Below are 25,837 nucleotides of genomic sequence, written 5' to 3'. Positions count from 1 at the left end.
TCTTTTCCGCTGCAAAATTGTTCCCTAAACAACAAGATGTGTGGACAAACATTGTGTGGAGAAACACTGCAGCTGTGACCAGTCCTTTACACTGGCCATTTTCTGGTCATTTGGTGCTCTTTCTGTGCACATCCTCACAGTGTCTACTACCCTAAAAACAGCTAGCTCATGTTTCACTTAATATCAGCTTTATACTGCTAAAAGGAAATAGGTGACTGGAATCTAGGTAGTCACATAAACAAACAAAGTTTAGTTATAGTCATACTCTGGCTTTGGAAAAATTCTTCCATTCCCTACTGAAGTGAACTGTACTTACAATTGTAGTCATGGTCTCTTCTGTCACCACCTTCAGCGTGTCAACAACTGAAATGTAGCCAAGTCGCTTAGCAATGGCGAGGGCAGTGTTTCCATTCTAGCAATTGAAACGTTTGCAACAGAAGTTGAATGTTAGCAAGAAGCATAGGAACTACTGGTTAATTACAGAAGAATGTAAAATAAAAGAAAAAATGTTTACGTTTTCTGGTGGAAATAAATATTTGGGTAGTAGGATACATAAGTGGGATGAAATGGGACTAAATTGAAGAGGTTTTCACATGTTTGTTGTTCTCGTTCTGGGAGAGATGATGGTACAGAGGATGTGGGGGTGATGGAAATAGGCTTCCTCTGCTCTTTTCCTGTCCCACCAGGCCCGTTTTCCAGGCCAGCACTTACCACAGTGAGCTCGTTGGGCGCGGCGCCGTGCTGGAGCAGGACGTTGATGATATGGGTGTGCCCCTGCTGTGCCGCCTGGTGCAGCGGCGTGTACCCGTTCTGCAGGCACAGGGAGAGAGCAAAGGCAAGGCTGTGGGGGCACGGCACGCAGCGAGGCAGCCCCCACGGCGACACCTGGGACACTCACCTTCGTTTTGGCATTGACTTTTGCAGAATGCTGCAGAAGGAAGTTCACGATTTTTATGTTTCCGTAGTGGCAGCCAACGTGCAGAGGAGTGTATCCCATCTAGAATGAACATCAGCAGTTAGTAAATGTGGGTATCCCACACGTGCCCTGATTAAAAAAAAAAAATCAAAAAAGTGAACAGGCATGAAACAGGAAAAATCCCATTAAGCTTTATTTCTTTGGACTATGTGAAAAATCCTCCAGCCTTGGGAAAATGCACACTTCTCATGAAAGTCAATTTAAGTGCCCAGTGAGTACTTCCACTGGCTCCCTCTGTGCCTTCAGGTGGATCCCATCTGAGCCCATAGATGTGTGTGTGTGTCTAGGTGGTGTTGCAGGTTGCTGACCATTTCCCTTGGATTATGGAGTAGTTCATACCTCATTTCAGTTACCTCATTTCAGTTGTATTAACACACACTAGGAGATGGTAGCTGTGACAGTTACTTTAAATTTGGCTGTGCCATTTGTTTCCAGTTAATGATATACCCTTTGCCATCTAAAGAAACTACTAACTTTGACAACCAGGATGAGTTAATCAGTGCCAGAAACAGCACTGAATTGAAATTCCATTGGCATCAGCAGAATGAAACTATCTGCTGATTTATGTGAACATTGGATCAGATGCCAAATGACTACAAGGAACTTTTCCTGCACAGAATAATAGCCCACAGTCGTAAGAGCTGGAGCAGTAGATTAAATGAACTGAACACACAGACCTCATCTTACAGATCTTGTTAGTTTAGGGTTGGCCAAATAACTTCCTGTTCCAAGGAGTGCCTGGAGTCCGATTCTCTGACAGGGCTCCCTGGGCTGTCCAGAGCCTTGATTCTTCAGCAGAATGATGACTCAGAGCCATGTACCTCAAACACAGCTTCTACAGCCCCTGTCTCTACATGGGCCAAAGATAAACTCAGATTAAAGGATGGCCAAGCTATCAAAACAGTTCAAAAAATAGTAGAAAAAATAAGACTGTGAGACCTTGTCCTACAAAACCTTAATTTTCTTATCCCTCTTCAAAATACAGGCCTCTTAACATGACCAGCAAGGTCAAAAAAAAAAAAGTCAGCATAAAACCAACTGGAGAGATGAAATCCAAAGTGAAGGACCACCTGCCAAGAACCCCCTGCGAATAACCCTAAAACATTAAAATCTGGAGCATATCAGAGAGCCAAGACCAGCTGATCTCAGCTTTCCCTTTGAAGTGATCTGTAAAGGCTCCTCTCCAGCCTGTAACAATGAATACTGAAAAAGGAGCTATCAAACCCCCCCTATTTACTGCAGTGCAATGACAGTTTCCTTCTAGAAATGGTGTACACAGAGACTTACACGTGGTGCCTACAAAAATGGCTGGAGGAGCAATTATTGATGCTCTTTGTCACTCCTGACCAGTCTGCTGTTTAAATCAGAGGCCAAGTGAAAGCTTTTCCTCCTTCTCCTCCCAATTAACGGTGGAAATCATGACATTTCCAGGGTCACAATTCAGCTGAATCTGAAGGAGGCCTCCTCTGAAGCTCTGCTTGTGTGTGGCAGCTGGAGGGGTGTGCATTGAAAGGCAGCTCCTGCCATGGGCATCGCACGTGTCCCCAGCAGCCGTGTGGGCACCTGCTGAGCCTGGTGGCAAAACACCAGTCCTCTGCCTGAGGTCCTTGGAGGGTCTCGGGAGCTCCATTTTAAGTTTGCTGCAGCCTGTGGTCACCTCGTGTCAGGTCCTGTTTGGCTGACAGCAGAGGGACAGAGATGTGACACCGTGTCACGGCTGGCTGGGCACGCTGGCCCTCGGCACACAGCACGGGACATCTTCATGCGCAGGGAGCCAGGGCATTGCTCAAAGTAAAACTGGCTAGCAAAATGCCCTCTCAGTGCCTGAAACCTCGAGAAGATATCCTTAACTTCTCAGTTAGAGCTCAGGTTCCTGCACTCAACTCCTTCCAGCTCAGGAAGGCACAGCAATTGTATCCCAAGATCCCCATGTAAATCAAGGTATTCCAGTGACTGCTCTGAAACACTCCAGCTGGCAGATTCTGCAATTACACAATTGAATTAATAATAAAAGTAGCAATTCTCAAGGCTACTTGAGCTTGCTACTTTCATTGTCTATAGAAAGGTGTCCGGGAGGCTAAAATATTTTACTTCAAAATATATTAATAAGTAACCCACCCACAAACAGACAAAGCCCCCAAACAACAAAAACCCCATAAAAAAAAAAAAAACCCAAAGCCAAAAGCAAAAACAAAACAACAAAACCCAGCTCACAATTATATAAATTTCTGCACAGCCATTAATGTTTAGTTATAATTACTGGCAAAGCACTAAGGGATTTAGGAGACAGCCTAATATTGAAAAAGTTACTTCCAAGAAAACCAGGGCTTTTGTTTAACACAGCTCTAACAGATATCACCTTCTGGCTGTTTTAAAGAATGAGCAGCAACAGGGGAGTTAGCAGCTGGAAAGGGTTTGTCAAGAGCTACAAGAATAAGTGCCAAGAAAAAAGAAAATCAGAAATACTGAATTTTCATTTCTAATGGAACACATAAAGAATACCTTATTCTCTTGCACTTCAGTTTTTACTTTTGAGGGGGATTATCACAAGTCTTGTATATCATGTCAGTGAATTACTTTAATATCCTCCACTGGCAATAACCATAAATCTTAACAGCTTGAATTACTGCATCTTTCTAGTCATGCTGACTCTCAAGCTGCTCAGTTTTTGTTTTTCTGCTGTCAATGTCAGACAATGAAGCTACAGTATTGTTGTTTACAGGGCTAGAAATTGTTTTAGATCCAAAGATCACAAAGGCCTGACTGAATGAAACAGGCAAACCTACGTGTACACACACAGACACTTCCCTGCTTTGCTGAATCAGGACCTAACATGTTGCAGTACCTTGCAAAGGTTCATTATTGCATATTATCAGGCTGGAAATTTCCACAGAAACATCTTGATAACAACTGAGTATGTACAAAGAGCCAAGGAGAGACAGTTAATGCACCATGAAGATATACTGAAGACACCTGTATGTGAGTGCTTGTTCTGTATGAAAGCAGTATTTCTCAATAGTACTTCCCTCCCTCCCTGCCTCCTCCTTATCTCTTCCTGCATCTGAAAATTAGATATTCCAATGGAAAAGCTGGATCACTGTTATGGTCTCAGGCTGCTATGGGGCTCCTGTCAGAACAAAGCAGGCAGACATTAATTAATCTGCAATAAAAATCCCAGCTCAACCTGAAAAAGAACACCATGACCCCTCAGCCACCATTATCTCCTACCAAAACTACAGTTTTAGAAACAAAAGGCAGTTTAATACTGGCTTTGTTCTCCAGACAGTCATCAGCCAGGGACTGGGAGACCATCAGTTCCCCCAGGGGAGGCCCAACACCAAGAGAAGTGTTTGACTAAAAAAAACCTGCACTGAAATAAGAGCTCCAAACCCTGCCTTTCATCCCTGCCTGAACCAGCACTCTTCTCTCAGCCTTCCCTTGCCAGTCCATCACAGTACTGCTGTATCCTACCACTACACTCTCCAATGGGATAAACAGTGGAAAAATGACATGTGGAGACCTGCTGAGCCATGAAACAATATTTACTCGTGCCAACTACCAGCACAAAAGCCCTGAAACAAAAGCAACACCACATGTACCAGGACAGCTTTTTACACTCTGCATGACCACCAGAGAAGGGATATCTGCTTGCAGCCATGGCTCCAGACTGTTTTTCAACTCCCAATATTATTGTGAAGGGATGAGCACGCCCTGTGTTAAGCATGATACTGCATAGCACATTTTCAGTACCAAAAACTCTTTAGCATACCTAAATTCAGGCAAACAAATGAAATGTCAGAATAGACAAGAGCTGCTGCCTTTGCTGCAGGATACTAACATGCCTTCTGTGAACACCAAATTCAATGATTAAAGCTCTCTAAATGTGGAGGATTTTGAAGCAGCTCAAACTTTACCACCTGAAGTGTATTTTCTAACGTGGTTGAATTTAAACCACCTAACAAGATTTCATTTTCAAGTGGTAGGAGCAGCCTTATGGCCTCTCAGGCACTAGTTCTGGCCTGCTGCACCAGTGTTGTTTACACTTCAGCACTGATTTAGACTCCTGCAGTTCTGGGATTAGAGGCTATTTAGTTAATTGATGCAGCAAAACCAGAAGGATCCCACAACACTATTAATAAATGCACTCCATAACCAGGAACTAGTCTTCCTTTTATGCCTTTTTCCACTACAAAGGTCAGGAAAAAAATTTACTGGGAGGGAAACCACTCCAAGAGAGACCCACAGATGCAATTGTTCACTTCTGAGAGCAATTCTGAAAATGCTCATAATATCCAGAACTGATCCTAATCATACAGACTAATCCCCTGTACAAGTGATTTTCTGCAATACTGGATTTTTTTTTTTTTTTTGTTCCCTGACACAGCTTCAAGATGCAAAATGTGTTTCTGCCCCATCTTCTCCTTTAACCACCTGAAAACTCCCCAGAGTGTGTGCCGGGTCAGAACTGCCATGTGTCAGAACTGCAGACTCTAGATGTTTTCACAGGGAGGGTAAGTTATATATAAATGATGACTAAAGACGAGGAAGATGATAGTTCATTGGTCCCTACTCAAGAGTTCAATGACCTACTGATATTAAGTTAAATGATATGGAGTCTTCTCCCCCTATTGACAGATCCTGTGCTGAAGTGACACAATCTATGCTTGCTTATCCTGGGAAAATGAGACATATGATAAGGAGGGAAAATAAATAAATAAAACCAACAAAAAAAGCGCTACTGAACAGTCATCCACACCCCAAAAACTGAGGAAAGAAAAGCACATGGATGTGAGATGGAGGGAAGAAAACAGAAGGATCGTGGTGACACTGCTGGTAGCAGGGATCCCCAATATAATGTCACTCTGAGCTGTGCTGCTTCACTGACTTTTAAGGCACGGATGGCCACATCTCTGCTGCTGCATGTCCAAGGAATGAATCCCAACTGGACATGCTGGACAGGATTGTGCAAACATGCAAGCATAGCAACAGTGCCTCTGAAGCCAATTCAGCTGTTGCTTATCTTGTCCCCCAGTGCCTCTGGTTTTAGAGGCAGAATGTACAGTTAATCCATCTAAATGGGAGAGCTTGTAACTGCAGGGCTGCTACTTTACAAGGCAATCATCCAACCTTCACCTGTATAGAGCATGAGGTCAAAGTACGACCATTCTTATAGCATAACATTTTCCTTCACTGTAGAAATTCAGGGTTTTTCAGGAAGGAACTCAGGGCGATCATCAGTTTATCCAGAAACTATTCTCTGCGACTACACCCGGTACTGCACTGGCCCTTTCCTCGTATCACAGGCGGCAGCGAGCGGATATCTGGCAGACAGCTCCATGGGGCTGGCTCTGTGGAGCCTGCAGGGCTCACTGCTGCACAAACCCAGCAGATGGGACCCTGCAGAAGCCAGTGGAAAAGCACCAAGCACGTGCCAGTGCACAAGCACCGAGCTCATTCCTCTCTAACAGAATCCTGCCAGGCATGTGGGCACTCTCTTCCCAAGGATCAGACAGTGCCCTACAGCAGTGAGGACTAACTAGTAGGGTGAACAGGAGGACAAGCTGTTGTGGCTGTTCTTCCCCACAGAAGCCTACAGGATGGAGAATTTCCCCAGACAGGTGACTTCTTACAGCCCAAAGCAGTCCTGCTTAAATAGAACCTGACTTATGAGTCCCTGAGCCACTTCCTAACAATTATGGAGCAGTCCCATGGAAACAAGAGTGTACTGGGAAACTATTCTTTATTCACACTAGATAAACATATAACTGAGGAATGAGGGTGAGCAACAAGGGATTTACTTGTCTTCTTTAAAATTATATGGCTAGTACTGATCATGGTGCAGACAGCCAAATATGACTGTATTTTCTGAAGCTGAGTACAGAGCTCCTGCAGCTGCACCACGCTGTCCCTGGGACCCAGCAGACATGCCCTGCCTGCCTCTCAGCTGTGACAGTAGCTCAGATGTTTCCACCACCCCAATGTGACTAAAAGGCCACTGCAGCCCAGAATGGGATCCTATTTGGACACTGGAAAGCCAGCAAAGCAAACACGTGTGTCTGCCTGCACCTGTCAATACAAATGTCTCCTCAGACTGCTTGCTATTTGTGGGACAGCCAAGAGCACTGCACAGAGGGGCAAAGGCAAACACTCAGATGAGTTATATGGCTTGGGAGGTGATTCAGCTCTGGCCAAGTCAAAAGAACAGGTTCTGCAATGTTCTGCTACTGAAACCAACACCAGGTAGAAACTATCTCTAGAAAGGCAACCACATTCACCTGAGGAAATTGTGCAAAGAATGAGCCACGGCAGATCTCATCTGCTACTGGGTGATCTGACAGATAAGAACCCTGACTGATTCTTCTTTAAAATACAGACTGAGGATATGTTACAAAAGTATAAACCTGGAGAAGCTCCTGGGATTTTAGCAAAACTCTTTCAGGTTTATGTTAAGATGTTATTGAAATCAGTAGCTGGTACAACTGGAATTACACTGTAGAGAAATCAGATAACAATGAGTTTTCCCTCTGCCACAGCTTATAATCAGCTGAGCTGCAGCCAGACACGATGATGGACTCAGCCCTTTCTGAGCTGTCAGTGTAATATGATAATACTGCTGGACAGTCTGACACACCTGGACATTCTGGGATGCCAGCACAGCACATAACTTGTGGCATACACCTAGCAGAGAGCTGTGAAAGCTACTCCTCTGCAAAAGAGTGCAGGCCAGATTGTGAGACCTGGTTTATTTAGCTGATTTGATCCGCTACAGTCCAAGAATTTGATCTCAACTGATTTCTTGCCCAGCTAAAGGAATGCCTGCAAGATCTAGACAATGCATGAGGAATGTAAGTGCAATCATCATTATCATTAAATTCTGAGTACTGTACACCATTAGGGAGCATAAAACCTCTTCTGCAAAGAGTCTTTGCTTCAGGACATGAATCTTAAATGCAATACTGTGAAGTGGGAGGTGTCATTGCTGGGGGTCTCAAAAAGCCATCCCCGAGCACCTTGAAAATCCTGGTCTCTTACTTAGGAGTCCAAATATTTAGGCAAAACTATTTTTAGGCAAGTAAATTTGAAATGGACCACCACTGCACATGTGTATTTCATATTAGATAACAGCTTCCTTACTCAAAAACTAGATCAATCCCACTTACCTTCAGTGAAGCACAGTAAGAGGATACAATCTAAACCTATATTGATCTAAATATTTGGCAAGAAATAAGCTTACTGTTCAAAGGCTGAGCTTGACATTAAACACCCAGGCTCATATATCTTCAGTTTTCAGAATATATTCTGCAATAATTTATTACGAGGAATGTTTCCCTGCTGCGATTTCAGTTTCACCCTGAAATCAATTCCTAGTCTTGTCTAGAGGCTCGTGGCTCCCTGGAAGGAAATGTTTTGTGTGACAGTGGTGTTCATACCTTTGTCTGTGCATCAACAGCAGCTCCCTGGTTAACCAGAACCTCTGCTACATTGACCCTGTCCTCTTGGGCAGCCAGGTGGAGGGGCGTCAGTCCACTCTGTAAATCAGAAACAAGAAGGAACAATCTCCAGAAGAGGCACATGACTACTAAAATGCAAATTCAGGTACCTGTAAGACTCTAAATGTCTGACTGAATGTAAAGAAGTTACACATTCTACTTTCACTGTGTAAGGTGCTTTGTTATCACACTGCTGATCAGCAGGAAAGTACAACTCAAAAGCCACGGATATGATGTTTTTTTAAGACAAGGAAGATTTCTCCATGCAGTGTTACATGTGGGATAGCAAATTAGAGCACTTTAAGGAAAAGTCACACAGTATTTTTTACCTCCTAATTTACTTCCTAATATTGAGTCAGACTTTCAAAGCGATATTGAATCATTGTTTACACTTCTGCAAGTTTTTTACAATCACTCAGTTTTATCCTTACCTTTTACTCCTCTACTTGATCATTTTCAGACACAAACACAAAAGAATAAAAATGCATTTCTCTGAGATCAGGCCCATTTCTCTCTGTCCAAGGAGTATACAGACTTGATAAAAAATGTGTACTGACAGCAATTTTTCTTATTTAAAACTCAAGATCTAAATATCCTTAAAACCTCAGAAAACTATGCAACTTTCTGCCACATAAAAGGGGAAGGAGAATCTGCTGAGGAGATGTTGTTAGGAATGAGAAAGAATATTCTTTCCTTGCAAATTATGGTTAATTTTCTCTCCTGTTCCTACTGCCTTTAGCACCAAGGACAGAAGAGCAAGTGGTAGCAGCTGTCACATCAGGCAGGAGCACTCACTAAGTTTCCTACCCTTGAACCCAAATCCACATCCATGGAGCACTCCCTACCAAGGCCAATTATGTTGAGATTGCCCCACTGCATTTCACTCCAGGATGCAACCCTGATGATCTTGACCCACAGCTTAGGTGGGTCATCTGACACAAATATGTAATAGTAACCAACTACAAATTACCTAATGGAGCCTGGATATTAATGGCCAAACCTTCTAAAAAGATTTAGTAAGTGCTCAGTATGGGGGCTCTCAGTATGAGCTCCAAACCATTCTGTGGGTCCTGAAGAAATAAATGTTCTTTTACTCCCATTGCAAAGCTGCAGAAGTCAGAAGTCAGTGGGCTTTAAACATCTGGCTTTGAATGTAAAGGTGCTGTGCTCTGAGGAAATGTGCATCCCTGAGAGGATGGAGGGGAATTGCTCCCCAAAGGTGGTGTTATCAGCACAATGAGAAACTGGAGATTACAACTGAACAGATTGCTGCATGCTGCAGGTAATTAACCTCTGGCGGCACTGAATCAATGTGCCAAGCACTTCAATCATGCTCCCTGTATTAGCCTCAGCAGCAAAATGGGATAGCCAATGGATGCAGAACACGTACGTGGCAAATTTCCCCGTGGGGATACAGAGTCAATCCTGCACTGCATAACCCACACAGGACTGAGACTTGAGGGGGAAAAAATTCACATCTGCAAGAGAAGCTTTCGGAAGGAGGACCCACAAATAATCAAATTGGAAAGTAAGAAGCAGGAAAACACAGCAACCCTGTGCAGAACACCCACTGCCTCAGAGGATTCTGCATTCTCTCTTCCTACCTGTTGAGAATAAGAAATATTTTCCATGAATAAAAATTTCTATTGCCTCTCTAATCTAGCCACACAAATCCATTCTGAAACTGCACTTGACAATGTCAAATAACAATGTCTAGTAGGGCATTTAAAGAATTAAAGGTGCACATCTGCCAGAAACATTACTGTATAGCAGACTTAATAGCCTATGAATTCACACATAAACTAAAATATATCAACTTTCCTTTCCTAGCCTATCACCAGGAGAAATGACACCAAAAGTCACTGTGGGCTAAGGAACATACCCTGGGGAGGAAGAATCACTTATATTAAGGAACACAATCTCAGAAAAAGTTGCTGTTATTATCCCATTAAAAAAGTCACCACGCCTGAACAAGTCACCTGTTACCATGAGGTGGTAATATTTGTTACTATTTGCTGGTACATGTTACATTTTTTGTCATAAAATATTATAGTGCTAAAAATGTCAGAAGTAAAAAAAAACCAAAAAATATAGCAAATGTTACAATTACACAATTGAAAAATGGGCAGGCATATTCCTAGAGGCTGATAAATGACAGGTGCCAGCCCCGGTAGCCCCTGTGAGGAGGAAGATATTTTCTCTCTGGCCATGTTTTGGCAGACTAGCATAAATTAATGCTGGATTAATAAATTCCACTGCAGCATGTGTTATCACCAAACCTTGGGTACTACAAAGGTTCATTCAGTGTGATATGGCATGATGCTCTTTGCTAGGAGAGTTGATGATGTATGTTCAGACACCTGCAGTGGCTTTCAGCACATGCAGAATCCCAGGGGGCAAATTTTAACTGCAGGGCCCTCTCCTCCTCATCCCATCTGTCCACGGCCTTATCCCCAGGCAGGGGGGACACTCACCTTGTTGCTGAGGTTGACATTAGCATTTCTGGAGAGCAGCAGTGACACCATGTCCACGTGGCCGTCCTGGGAGGCGAGGTGCACCGGGGCGATGCCCTGCCGGGTGACGGCATTGGCGTCGGCGCCGTACTCCAGCAGGGTGGTTGCTATGTCCATCTGGTTCTTCTTGGCAGCTATGTGCAGGGGTGTGTAACCATTCTGCCAACAGAAAGCACTTCATTGCGAGCTGCTCACTGAACAAGGTGATAAAGCACTTTTCTGTACCTACCCAACCGTGTGAATTCTGTCACAGTCAAATACAATGTTAACGAGCTGTACGAACCAATGCACCTGACTTTTCGGCAATTTTTTTTTTTTTAAGTACTGCTACAAAGAGGAGGATTCTGAAGTAAATTTTCAAATTTGGGGAAAAATATCTTTTCAGGAAAGGACAATCTATAGAAATAGGAGTTTGAGTTTTGTTTCATAGACATTTGCTCCTTTTCCTTAAATGTACATAAAATCTTTAACAAACAGAAGAGCAGGATGTGTGTTCATAACTCAGAACAGCTGTTATTGTTTGGGTGTTTTTACCCATTTCCCAGTGTGAATGAAAGCATTATGCACATGAAATATGGCCTTTCTTGCAGCATTTACCCTAAATCTTACTGACAAGCAGTTTTTTTTCAGATCAAGGGAAATCTGAAACATATAAGTTCAGAGTCACGCATTCCTTATCTTTTTATTCCTTCCAATATGTGTACCCAGGGAGCCCACTACTAAAAATAAAAATGCAGTATCTATTGCATGATACAATTTTGTAGCTCTAAAAAAAGACAGATAGGCAGAAAATAGATAAATGGATATAAAGAATAACTGATCAGCACACAAATACCAAAACTCTGATGGAGGTACAACCAGTTTTTGGTACAGATTGCAATGACTGTTTAGTCAAGAATTTTCTGTCTTTCAGAAATGTATTAGCCCTCATTTTCAAGTAAATGACAAATGTGCACACATTTGCACTTGAATAAGAGACAAGGTGGGGGGGGGGGGGGATGAGACCCAAGCTGCATAAACCATTTTGTATTTTTGTATGGCATCATAAGTACCATTTGCATCTCAGATTACCCAGCCCAATAAAATCTACCTAAAGGCACAAAGCTTTCACCTGGCTGGGTTCCTCCCTGCCCCCACAGGACAGCAGGGTGGTCTAAAAGGGAAGGGAGATCACAAGAGATGCAGAGCAATGCAGGTGTGAGCAAGGAATAAATACATGGGAGCTCACAAATGATTACAAGAGAGCTTTAATAGGAACCTGGCAGCAAGAGATGCACAGCACTAGTTTCCTGTGGAAAAGGTTCTGTAACCTTCAAAATTCAATTCAGATCCAGTTCAGATCTTGGATACTAAGGAATTTGAAAATGACACTCAGGAAACACAGTGCTACAATCAATAAAGGAAGCACATGGCCACTGCATTTTCACTTTGAAGATAAAGTGCTTCAGGAAAAACAAACATAATCCTCTCCCATAGACTTCCTGCATGATACTGCCATGTAAAACAACCACTGCCACACAAGCACCTAATAAATCCTTAATGGTACATGCTAAATCCTGTATATCTCCTAAAACATAACTCCTTAAAAGCCAGCTCATATTACATTATATAAAATAAGAAATGCAGTTTCCAAGCCTTTTCCTCAGAAATGGGCATATATTGCTTTTAGTGGAATGGACAGCAGCAGGTTGCCAAGAGAAGGCAAAAAGAGAGCTGAAAAATAAAAGCTGAAATTCAGCTCAGTCCCAGTCTGCATCTTCTCCTCATAAGGGCAGCACTCTGTCACTATGCATAGACAGAGAAGGGAACAGAGATGTTTAAAAGGAAGGGTATTGAGTTATTCTGGGTGCCAGGGAAAGGAGTGGAAAAAGGGAAAATGGTTAAAGATGAAAGGACAGAGGATAACTAAGGCTTTGGGGACGGTGTGGCGAGGAAAAAAGGCACTGTAAAGTGGATGCCAAATTCAAATTAGGGATAAGCTGCATATGAAATTAGGCAAAATTTTTGCCTATGAAAGAGAAGAATGGTTCATCAGGATAACTGTTCCACAGCACTGTACTCTGACATGCCCATTTCCCATACCCTGTCACTTATCACTCTTCAAGGCAAATTTTGCTGGGCTTGGCTAATGAGCCACTCTTAAGATCAGTGTTAAAGACAGTAGTGTCACAGGAAAGGCAACCACTGATGAAACTGACTGTGGAGCCAGTGATATGACATAACATTTATTTACTGGACCACATTTTCAAAAAGTACAGGAAATCATCTGCTGTTACCAACATCATCTTTTGGATGAGTGCACAGTGGGTGCCTGAAGCAACAAAGATGTTATGGTTAATTTTATTTAGTATTGATGCTCTGCTTACTGCTGCCATGGCTGACTTGCTGCAGAACACTAACAAATGCTTTCTTTCAGGCACACTTACAGCTGGCACTTGGAGGTCTGAAGTGGCAGCTGCAGAACTGCTCTGTTACAGATGGGGAAGCTAAGGTGACCTGACACGTGGATTTGTGCAATGCTGTACCACAGTCTTTGGGCTTCCACCTTGGTTTGGACTTCCCAAGCCCTTGGCAGGGGCTGCTGCAATCTCTGCCCCTACAGGATGCACAGCTCCCACTGGCAGCTTCTTTCAGTGAAAACTGGGTCAGTGCCTTCTCATCCTCTTCAGAAGGCCCTTCCTTCCTTCCCCCAGTGGCATTTGAGAGTGCTGTGCTGCAGTAGTGAAAGATCAGAGATCACTCTGGTTGCCCAGCTGGGGCACTGCTCTGGCAGATTGCCGCTATCGACAGCATTGATTTTAAACTGCGCCGTTGCTGCTGGCGATCCGTGTTTATTTAACTTCCCCCTCCTTGCACTACAAACCCTGGGACCTGCCGTGCATGGCACACTCCATCCTCTCCTGCAGCCATGCAGAAGGGCTCCAGGGCCATGGCTGCACTCAGCCATGTGTGAGAGGAAGGCAATCAAGGAGCACTGCCCCTCTAACTACAGCACTGGCTTTTCCATTAGCCCTCCTTTCTCCACAGGGCTCTTTTTGTGCAGTGATTTAAGGAAATTGTCTGGGTTGTTTCAAATGAGGTATTTACACTACACTTAATCTACTTTACCCTACATATGTTTCAATCCTGCTTTACCTAATGCTCCTGTTCAAATATTGATTATACTCTGATTGATTACAGTATTTATCCATCCCATACTTAAAACTGGGATCCTCAAAAGAAATAGTTTAAGCTTCTCTAAATTCTCTTTGTTTTATGCACTACTAGAATAAATTTACATATTTATTCTTTCATATCCTCTGAAACCTTACACTAGGCATTGTCTTGCCTACAGTAAATTATAATCAAAGCAGGGCTGTGACTAGTTGTATTTCTTGTCAGTCTATTTCTGCTGGGGTGAAGCACTGTGAAGCACATGAATAATTACGTGTATTGTGCTGAGGAACTTCTCTGGCCTCAGATGCCATCCTGTGGCACAAACAGAAGTACCCCTGCATAGCTGGGCTTCAACCCCAAGCTTGCCCTGCACAGATCTTAAAATGCAAAGATACAAAGTTGTCTAGCTTGGAGAAGTTACTGAAGAGGCTGGACAAATGAAAACAAGGCTCAGTGTTTTCTGAAACTAAAACTGGTGATTTAAAGTGTTTCTGCATCTTTATTTGCTTTTTAAAAATTTGCTATTTTATTCACCTGCAGGATTATTCTAGCAGCTTTATGTGGCTGTAAGACATTAACAGACAAGGTCACTGAGCCTCCTGTAACTGCAAACATACACAGCCTAGAAAGCACAGGGGTAGGCAGAGAATAAAGCGACATAAAAAGCCTGGGTATTGCTCCCCCAGAGTGGCCAGTACTTGTACCTTGGCAGAGGCATGAGGTGAAGCTCCCTGGTCCAACAGGAGGAGGGCCACTTTTTGATTATCGTAGTGAGCAGCTACATGCAGTGGTGTTAAACCGCTCTAAAAACACATGCAGAACAAACAAGTGCTGTTACAGACCCTCTCCAGGGGAAACTCGGGAGTTTGGAAAGTTCCAGTAGATAAGGTGAAAAAACACATTTGTTACTCATTCATGTATCCAGAGTCTTTGGGAACTTTTAGGATAAAAAATAAAACAAATTTGGAAATTCTTCTCAAGCTGTGAAAGGCCCATTCACTTTTCCCAGGGAAGGTGAGCGGAGAAGCACAATTTTGTGCTGCCCCCAGGGTAAGGAGGTCACACCCTTGGCAATGTTTTCCTTTTACTGCAGTGGATAAGTAAACTGCCCCTTGGATCTGTAAAATTCCAAGCTGGGCTGGTTTAAAAAGCTTGAGGTCCTATTGGTCTTTCCCGCCCCCAGCCCCCGACTAGACTTGGGGAAGCAGAGCCAGCTACCCAAATACTCTGATAAGGACTGTCAATAGTCTGGATAGGAACACAGGGGAATGGTTTGTCTCCATTCCCCTAGATGCGAATGCAGAGCACATCACTTTGTTGTCGATTAATGACAATAAAAATCACTTTGTCGAGACTTTGCTGGCTCTTGGCAGCCCCAGAAGGGACTGGAATACCACATGAAACCAATTCCAGCTAAACCCAGGCTGTGGATACTAGTGTGATGGTAAGTAGGTAGGAGGACATTAATAAATTATTATCTGGTTTGAGATATTTGCTGTGCAAATGGCAGTGGTTTCTTCTATCCTACCTTTCCAGAAGCATCAGGAGATGCATTCTTCTGAAGCAGGAGGTTGGCTACCTCAATTTTCCCATACTTTGCAGCCACATGTAGTGGAGTGAATCCTTTCTGTAAGAGAAAGCAGGAATATAGCAGCCCCGGGCACTCTTTCTCAGGGAAAACAAGGTTTGTCTCTGATCTGCAAGGATGCAGCTGCTTCCACCCACCCCCTTACATAGTCCCGAGTACAGGCAGCAAGTCTGCAGATTCCCAAATGCCCTGTGGGGTCTGGAGGCCCTTCCCTTGCAGGGCAAAGCACTATCTACTTTAAACAAGGGAAGAGTCGGTTCCTTTCTTCACACTACCAAAGACCCAAGGGCAAGCCTATCAACACCCGCCTGGAATTTCTGCCCTGCATTCCTTCCATTCCAAGAAAATGCATGTCTGGTCTCTGGGATGTGTTAAACATCAGGTCCTGAGGTACAAGCGTGAAGCTTTGTACCCTTTTAATAAAATGTAGCTCACACACTGCACATGTATATGACTCCTGCAGCATTCAATTCACAAGCAGCCCTTGCTACAGGTGTGCTCTACGATTCTGCCGCTCCTGCAGCTCGCTCACCTTGGTGATGATAGACAGAGATGCACCGTGATCCAAAAGAACAGCAGCCACATCTTCGTGCCCTTCCCGAGCAGAAAGGTGCAGGGGCGTGTAGCCTGACGTGGTGGCTGCATTGGGAGACGCTCCCTGCTGCAGCAGCTGCTGCACGATGTCTGCCTTTCCCAGGCGGGCAGAAATGTGCAGCGGCGTTTGGTCATCCTGAACACAGAGGGAACAACACAGGCCCGTGTGAGGAAACTGCCCCTCACGCTGGGACACGAGATATCTGCCCACACTCTGTCACTTTTCAAAATTGCACACGAGCATTAATTCCACTGAGAACGTTGCACACTGCCTTTCTCTGTGTCATATTATAAAGATACCTTGCTCTTCGTTAGCACATCAAAAAATCTTCCAGATGGTGACATAATCCATAAAAGTTAATAAATTGATCATTTTTCTTCCTTATCTGGATTTGCCTCACTTTGCTTTGCAGACCTTTCTTAAAACAAAGCTAGTGCATAACTCTGTTCCTCACATCTTGATCTATTTTATATTTCACAGCAACATTTAATAGCTCCATCAATTATTGCCTGGAAACTTGCATAAAGTATCATAATTTTTGTGCTTTTTTAACTGGTGAATGATTGTTTGGTATTTTGCAGTTAAATTTTCCACAAGTGTAACTGATGATAGAGCATGGTGTAGAAATTAATTGTCATTTTCTACTTCTCATTCAGAAGACAATAATCTGAATAGTTTTAAGTATGGCATTTCCCTGACATGAATCTCATTGTTTATTTCTTTTCCTGCACTGAAAATATTAGGGTGTTGTGACCTTGTTCTGAGCACATAAAAAGTAATTTCTCACCTCTTCATTATCTTGTTTTTGTATTTTTGTCCTCCCCCTTCTCTGTTGTACAATCTTTGGATTAAGCACACTACCACAACAGTGTGGCCAAGCATCTTTCTCTCCCCATTTTCCCCTGCTGAATTTCCTACCTTTTGAGAACCATCCTGCAGTTCTGGGCTGTTCTCTGCAAGGGAGACTTCTGCCCATGCCCATCCTACAAGAGTGATGTTACACCTCTGGATTTAGGATGGGAGCAAGCCAGGATATAAATGCTGCTCCTCTGCAGGACAATTCTCTGACTGGGGGAGCATCTTTGTGGTCCTTAAATGTTTGTGCCTGTCTCCCACGAATTTCTCAAAGCTGATGTTAGCACTAGTGTATAATCTACTGCTTGCATTTAGTTGTTATTTATGATAACAAACTGATCACAGGCAATGGCAGTTTGCACAAATTAAATAATTCTGTGAATTTACTCAGAAAATATTTGCATGACTGCTTCTGAGCACGAACTGTTCACTTTCAAGACTGTCTTTCAAGACTGTCTTTGGAGATTTACAAACCACATGAATCAGTTCTATTGTCAGGCTCCTTGCAGATATAAAGTGTACCAGCTAGAAATATTTAGTCAGAATTCCTTATAAGTAGATAATCTTAACAGCAAACTTACTTGTGACCCAATTCACAAATAATTTCACAATGAAAAATCATTTGTTTTTTCTTAGGTTACATCCATTTTATGACCATTTGAAGAAAAGTATTTTCTGAGTTTACCTATTAAGACTGCTATTTATTGCACCCATTTATCTCCTCTCCTGCCTGTTTCCTGGAACTCTTTGATTTCCATAATTTTGCATGTTCCTTCATGCCTCTTGACCATTACTTTTTGCTCCACCCTTACCTTCCTCAACTGCAATTGTTTCTATAGGATCTGTTCCTTCTTCCCAGCCCTCTGCTACATCCCCTCACTGTGCCTCCTTCCTTTAGGTGGTGTTCTTTGGAAGTCTAACTATTTTTTAATACATATAGGCTGTTGCTTTAGGGACATGACAGGGGACATCAAAAGCTGAGGGTTTCCAGTTCTGCTGAAATAAAAGCAGATTTGAGGAACTCCTCTCCCTCCTTAAATCCCACTTTGAAACAAAACTCTTCAAACACATGGCAATTTATATTAAAAACTGGGATGGTATCAAGCTGACATCTTCTGCCTTGCCTCTTACAGATCACTCATGGCTACAGTAAGAGGGTACATAACAAAGTATCAGTGGGCACCACAAAGGCTTGGCTTCACCTCTTCCTCATCCTGAAGAGCACACACAAGATGAATGCGACTCCTTGCTTTGTCCAGTACAGATCATCCAGGTTTGTTCCACCTGGGCCACCTCCTCACCTTGGCTTTTGCCTCCACCTGGGCTCCGTTTTGTACCAGGTACCGGACGACCTCTGTCTGGCCAGCTCTGGCTGCCATGTGCAGCGCTGTCTCTCCTCTCTGCATGCAGCAGCAAAAACAGAACAGAATTAAAAACACACTGCAGGGAGAACAAACGCCAGCGTGCTTCATAAACACAGAAATACCGGCGACCCAGCTCAGAATGATCTCCACTAGAAAACTCTGCTGTACTTGTCTGTAAGATGTAAAATTAAATCAATATTTGACCTGACACTGTGTGCTGCAAAGCAATTTATTGCAGGGTCAGTTTCCCAACTCAGTAGTGTCTTTGTCATTATTTTTTGCTGAAAAGAGACAGTGCATTTTTTATTTAACTAGCATTTTATTAGCAATGTTAAAAATTATATCCTTTTAAATAGAGCTGAATTTAGTAAAACATGTATTTGAAATTTTGTATATTTAGGGACACATATATTTGGCTTTCCTTCTGTAATGCCTTATGCCTCTACTATCATTTGTTACCTGACAAGCACTGAGGTGGCTGAACAAGAAGGAAAAAAATAATTACTGAGTACATTCATCTAAGGCTTCATGGACTTAATGAAAGACAAATCCAAGGAAACCAGAACAATTCAAGAGGGAAAGTGGTTTCTATGTTTTTGGGTATCAATGAGTCTTTAGGTACAAACGTCTGCTAATTAACAAAAGGTGTTGCATTTTCATGTAATTTGATAGAATTAGCAGGTGAAGACTTTTACAAAATACTGTCTTCTGGCTGCACCTGTGTATGAAAAGTGAAAAGGAGGCCAAACTGATAAAGAGGATCAACATGCTTCTGCTTCTCTTCCGCTTGCCAACTTTCAAATACCCATCTAAGAGCAAGTTCAGATTTTACACATGCCCCGGGAGCCTTGGGGCACACAGCACACAGCCAGCAGAGGAGCGTGCTCGGACGGCTGGATGGACACAGGCAATATGTCCCCACAATCTGCTGCTATCTGTTGAATTTTCCTTAAATGGCAGACCCCCGGGGTCTTGGGAAAAGAGTGCTCAGCAGTCAAGCACAGATCTCAAAAATCACATCTGAGAAGCTATAGTATGTTCTCATTCTTTACTTCAGAAAATCAAGAGATTAGAGCCTGCTTAGGGTCAGCCCCTTTGGAAATTTCCTTAACCTGCCAAGCAACTCCCAGGAGGTAGTCAGCAGGCTGCACTTTGCCATGACTCCAGCACCAGCCACAGGTGCTATGGAGGTGGGTGGGGGACAGCAGAATTAGGCACTTGATCCCAGTACTGCTCCAGATATTATCACGCATTCATTCCCAGTCCTGCCTTGCTGAAAGGAAACCTGTGACTCACCACATTGGTAGTGTTGGGGGATGCTCCATGATGCATTAGCTGCGATACAATATTTACATGTCCCATGAAGGCAGCAACATGGATTGGAGTTAGGCCCGACTGGAAAACAGACCAAAGTTCAATTAAAATACTTATTTCCACATACCTTTTCAAGAACGTCATGAGGAGAACATAACTTTTTCTAAAGCGAGTAAACCCAGCTGCTTGCTCTTCTGAGAGGGTTTTATCTTCTTAAAACCACATACATGTGCATAAATGAAAGGGCACACAGGATTGGGAGCACCTATGACGGCGGTTCATGAGCAAACACGTAAAAGTTCTAGGAATTCAGTAGTTCTCCATCAACAAAATCAACCATGGCTAAGCAAGATTAAGATTAGGCATTTGCTAAATATTGTCTTGGAACACAAAAAAAAAAAAAAAAAAAATATATATATATATATAGAAGCATTCCTGGTACAAAGGCAAGGCTTTCTGAAACACTCAGCTTGTGCAAAAAAGATCATTGTCATGAATCTGCATCACTGCCCTTACACAGGATATAAAAGCCCTACTGGAGAGAAAGAGAGGGGGTAAAAAGGGAGCAGTCATTCAGCAGGGCATGACCTCAAGGATTTTGCTTCAAAGATCCAATCAGTAGTTAATATTTCCCCACACAGAATCACCCTAAAGCCTCCTCACAGCTGCTTCTGCACAGCTGTACCAACAGTCAGCCAGAGCCTTCAGAAGGGCTTTTTGCTACCAAGAGAAGGAGAAAGCTCAGTGGATCTCTGGAAATCCCCATGATTTAGGCAGATTCCCCACAGATATATACAGGTCCCAGAGGGTAGAAGTGAGGAAAGCATTTATCTTCCTTTCTCAAGCAGAAGAGCAAACATGAGCAGGTAGGCAGAATAACTGGCTGAGTGTGTTAATTCCTTTACCTGTTTCAAACAATTTAGTAAATGCTTTTAAGAGTTTTTAAATGCTATTCTGGAGCTACATGAACTGTAGCCAGGGCAGACTCCGCTCGCTCAATCAAGCCAGGAAGGGATCTGTATGTTTGCTGCTGAATAATTAGAACAACCCCACACACATTAAATCAAACTCCATTTTGTGGAGATGAACTATTCCCCATTCCACCTTGTTTAACCCATGGAATTCTCTGTCATTTTCTAACATGGCCCATTCCACAGTGGTCACACATTCATATATGTGATCCTTCCTCATCTCCTAACTTAGTACAATATACATTCATGGACAAAAAAATTCATATAGGTACTAAATTAATCTCAGAATTGTTCCAAGAACTGGGTGCAGACTTTCTCATGCTGACTGAAGTGATAGCATATTGATTTCTGTCTAGCTGATCCGTGATACATGATGGTGGGAGAATACAACTTCTTTGAGGAAAGCCAAAGCAGGGTCTGAATTAAACCACCTTTTAAAACAGGACTTGAGTAAAGCATAGCCTTCACCTCAATGTCTGTAACAGAGCAAATTTCATCCTTAAGGCCTTAAATTACAGAAAGAAAATTGGCAGAAATGGTAGATTTTAGGAAGTTATTTTTGTTACATTTCACTTGTTATTCTCACTGCAATCCCAACATATATCAGTTGTTGTGATTCATTAGGGCAACTGACTTTATTGTTCAGTTTAATTATTTCATAATATCTTGTTGAAAATAATTGTTGACTTAATTGGTCCATGCTCTTTCAGAAATACTGAAATATTAATCAATACAGGCACAAATAATTTTGTAAGAAAAGCAGACAAACATGGAAAGATCATTTTTTACCTCAGTTACAGCTTGAATTGATGCACCGTGCTTTAGGAGAAGTTCCATAACTTTTATTCTGTTCTTCTTGCAGGCAATGTGAAGAGGTGTGAAACCATTCTGGAAATGAGAAAGAACACACTTTTTGATGCCCTCATGTAATTAAGAAATAGAACTGCCTATGGAATTCACAAAATAGATTTTTCCATTTTAAAGGAACAACTCCCAAATTTATTTTGGTATTACTATATTTTTCATGTAATAGAAAGTAAACATTTATAAGAAGATAAAGATCTATTTCATATATCCAGTTTTAATTATGAGATATACTGCCCAGTCCAATAATTAATTTATTAAAAAAATCACAGTTCATGCAAAACTGTCAAATCCTCCTTTTTTGCTTACCGTATTCACTTTGAACTGCTAGGGTTTTCTGCTAGAGTTTTTGGGAATTTGAGGTGGTTTTTTGGTTCATTTTCTTTCAACCTTTTAGAACTACTGGTAAAAAAAGCACTTTACCTTTTACAGGCTCTGGAATTTACATCTTCTAAACTATTTTTACTACTCGTTTTGTTTGTTTGTTTTTTTTTTCCCCATCCATTCCCTGTCAGCTTACTGCAACTAGAAGTATTTCACCTCTTCCTTTAAAAAAGATGTGTGCAGTGGGGTGAACATTAGAACTATCATCTTATTTAATGCAAAATGATACCAGAGAAAAAAAGTAAATCAGGAAAATAGGCTGTCCAGAACACCCACAATTGGTACAGTAACATCAGAGCCCTGAATGCTGATGCTGCTCGGTACAAAAGAGCCTTTGCAGAACATTCTGAAAACAACTGGCAGAGCTGGTCCCTTAGATCTAATCAAAATGATCCTTTTTTACCTGCCATATAGTAAATATTGTATGTTTTCATGATGTGACTTCCATGTCATTGTCTGTTCCAGTGTAGCAGCTCTCACCCCTCTCTTTGGCAGTGGACAATGTCCAGGGGGAGCTCAGGTGTGTTTCATATATAATAACTTGACCACAGACACCTGAATGCAGGCTGATCTGCCACACAAAGCACAGGGGCTGAGAGAAGGCAATCTGTGGAGCCTGTGCTGCCTTCAAGAATCAATCCCACCTGGCTCCTGAGGGTTTCAGGAGCTCACAGAACATTTCAGGAGTTGAATGAGTTAGCATCAGGCTGCGAAACCAATCAGCCCAATTCATGTCAGAATGTAAATTTGTTTGGAACAGTTCTTGAAGAACAAAACAAAGAGACATTTTAAACAGAATGGACTGAGATTGCAATTTGAACAAAAGGCATTAATGTATTCTGTTTGTATGCAGTTTACCTGCACTAATGTATTTTGCTGCTGAAGTTGTTTCTAAAGTAGAAAGGCATATGACTCCATTGACACAGAATACCACAAATACTCATTATGTAACTCATTCCTACCTTTTACTGTTTCACATCACTGAGAACCTATAAACATTCCCTCAGTTTTAAACATCACTGGTTATTTTCTCTGTACAAACACTTGGAAAATAAGGATTCTCTCCATACCAAAAACTACAGCAGTTATGTCTGCAGCTGTTTCATCTACTCATAATCATAAAAACCTGCCAGGAGGTAAAAGTGCTCTAGTTACCCTAGAAATTCATAAATCACTGCTGACTGTCTGCAAGCAAAGGTCTTCTCTGATTGCAGGGTACATTATTAACACTTTGAACCTTGAGCGTTTGTTCTTGGGCTATAGCAATAACAGCACAGCCTCTCTGTCAGCCATCAGCTGACAGAGAAAATAACTCCCAGTAAGTCCCAGCACAACTTTGCAGGAATGTCTGGCTGTGAGCAGCGCCCTGCTGTGTACTCACCAGTGCTTTGGCATTGGGATTAGCTTTCTTGTCCAAGAGAACCTTGGCGACTTTGTAGTGGCCACAGTGGGCAGCAACGTGCAGCGCCGTCAGGTAGTCATTGGTGACGTCGTCTACAGGCACGTTGTGCTGAATCAGGAGCTGAACACAGTTTAGATGATCCCCTTGTGTTGCCATGTGCAATGGAGACAAACCATTCTGCCAACAGAGAGACCCAGCACGGATGGGTTAGAGGATGCTCAGAGAAGGGAAACTCCTCCGCGTTGTTCTTGGAGTGTTTGTTGTATGAAGAATTTTACAAGCCCAGAGAGAACCCAAAATAAACTTAACATGTTCAGCGTGAGGATGGGGGTTCTTACTCCAGAATTCGAAGCTTGTTTGGTTAGAGTTTGTATGCAGCCTCAGACTGAAAAACCGTCATAACATACCAGCCATGCTCTAAATGTAGCTTCCTTCCACTGGCATGCCTCAGACAAGCTGCTCAATTTACATGAGTTACATGAGGAACAGCACTGTGTGACTTTTAACACCCAGCCAGGGAATTTGCTGGTTTTTAAAGCTGAATTAAACTCACCACTCTAAATGTGGCCTGTATTAACCAGGCACGGCAGCACAGGTTAGAGCATCACTCTGTGAACTCTACAGCCTTCCTTCATCCCTCCACTCGTGTTTTCCTGAATTTGGGTTGTACGCATGCTTACACCATGTTATCCAGCTCTGGAGATCACTCTTCCCACTCCACACTGGTAAAACACCAAAACCTTCAACTGGGCTAAAAATCTCTGAATAAAACCTCCATGCTGTGACCTACCAGCAGCGGTGGTAAAGCTGCTCCACTAGGGAAACACCTGAGAGAGACTCATGCACCAGTGAATTGTGTCTTGCCATGTTTAAAATACTGAACAAGCTGCCAAAACGTATTATATTTCCAGAATAAAACCACGAGATAAAATTCTCAAAAATTGAAAGGCCTGACACTATTTCATGATAAAAGATTAAAAATATACACCAGAATGCAAGAGCCTTTGTTAGCATTGGTATATAGCTCCTCCTCCCAGCTCAAAGTGTTTTTTTTTACTCGATTCTTCTGATGCCAAAATTAGTTTTGAGTGCAGAAGCTATTCTTGTAGCAGCACACAATAGTTTATAAGCTGTAAGTGACTGCCAGTACACTGTGTCTGCATCGGCAAACACAAACCTTTGCTCACAGACGCAGTGCCCTCATGTGACCGCAGCCAGCAAAGGCAAAGGAGCGAGGCAAAACCAGCCGAGATCTCGGGCTCTGAAACACAGCCTTCCCTTGGCCATGTGACAACAGCCAGCACCCGAAAGAAAGGTGGAAATATGCAGTGGAACGCTATTTCAAATCGAGATGGAAGCAGGATGGTGAATGCAAACAGGCGCATCCTGTCAGAACTGGAGAGCAGCTTACTCGCAGTGCTGAGACACAGATACTCTCGGACACAGTTCTATCTTTCAAGTAAGATTATCTCATGAGCATCTCACTTGTGATTTATGTTGGCTTGGATAAGCCTCTCTCCCATTCCCAAAGGCTACTACAGCAATTATCTGCATGGAAGCTTGATACTAGCAAGGCATTTTAAATATTTTCACTGTCTTCTAGTGTAGTTAACAGTAGAACAGAAAAAGATTAATTTCCCTTGGTCACCAAGTCCTCCTGGTAACAGTTTATAACTGATGATACTTTATAGATGAGAGTAAAAAAATCATGAAACTTTAAACACCATCCTGCTCCGTTTTTATAAGAAAGATCCTTCAGGTGGAAAGTGTCATTCTTCACAGTAGCATCCAATAAACCATGCTTATTAATGGAGTAAAAGATTGAGAAGTTGATATGGGACTCCCTTATAGGAGAGACCTGTACAAAAAAGACTGACTTTGATGGAAAAGAAAGGAAGAAACAGAGCCAATTCGAAAAATCAGCAAAATACTTGATAAAAATCTGTCACAGACAAGAGAAGTGCAGCAGCTAGCCAGACCTCACGCAAAAAAGTAAGAGACAAGACTGGATGCTAAAAAAGATAAAAAAGACAAAAATATAATTGGAAAATTATTTTTCGTTATACTGTAAACCAGGCTTATTTCTGTTGCAGTTGATGATACTCTATAACCTTACACAAGTCAATATTTCAATGCCACATTCAAAAGAACAATATTACATGCAAGAGCATTCTCCAGGCCCTTATCCTTCTTGTGAGAGACAACCCAACAAAGACCCTAAGAAGTGATCTGGTACTTTAGGATGGAGACACTTTACAAATACTCTTACGTTACTGTTTTTTAAAGATTACCTAGAAAATATTAAAAGGGAAAAAAGTTCAAGATTAATCAAAGATATTGACCATTAAGGACCATAAGGTCACAC

The 25,837-nt window shown here is 42.4% G+C and overlaps 1 protein-coding gene across 34 annotated transcripts in view; it reads right to left on the bottom strand.

Moving 5' to 3' along the window:
* The window catches only part of ANK3 (ankyrin 3), a 341,257-nt gene that overhangs the window by 81,777 nt on the left and 233,643 nt on the right, over positions 1 to 25,837 (bottom strand). For all 34 annotated transcript variants that reach the window (XM_068197112.1, XM_068197117.1, XM_068197118.1 and 31 more), the window contains 12 exons: positions 23,452 to 23,649; positions 21,612 to 21,710; positions 19,834 to 19,932; positions 18,475 to 18,573; positions 16,256 to 16,453; positions 15,664 to 15,762; positions 14,840 to 14,938; positions 10,941 to 11,138; positions 8,407 to 8,505; positions 899 to 997; positions 712 to 810; positions 317 to 412 (listed from right to left, as the gene is read on the bottom strand). In XM_068197112.1, the coding sequence (XP_068053213.1) occupies positions 317 to 412; positions 712 to 810; positions 899 to 997; positions 8,407 to 8,505; positions 10,941 to 11,138; positions 14,840 to 14,938; positions 15,664 to 15,762; positions 16,256 to 16,453; positions 18,475 to 18,573; positions 19,834 to 19,932; positions 21,612 to 21,710; positions 23,452 to 23,649 (1,482 nt within the window). The remainder of the gene's footprint in view (positions 1 to 316; positions 413 to 711; positions 811 to 898; positions 998 to 8,406; positions 8,506 to 10,940; positions 11,139 to 14,839; positions 14,939 to 15,663; positions 15,763 to 16,255; positions 16,454 to 18,474; positions 18,574 to 19,833; positions 19,933 to 21,611; positions 21,711 to 23,451; positions 23,650 to 25,837) is intronic.

Source organism: Anomalospiza imberbis, chromosome 8 (genome assembly GCF_031753505.1).
Source record: "Anomalospiza imberbis isolate Cuckoo-Finch-1a 21T00152 chromosome 8, ASM3175350v1, whole genome shotgun sequence".
NCBI lineage: Eukaryota > Metazoa > Chordata > Aves > Passeriformes > Viduidae > Anomalospiza > Anomalospiza imberbis.
This window is presented reverse-complemented; position numbering and strand designations above follow the sequence as displayed.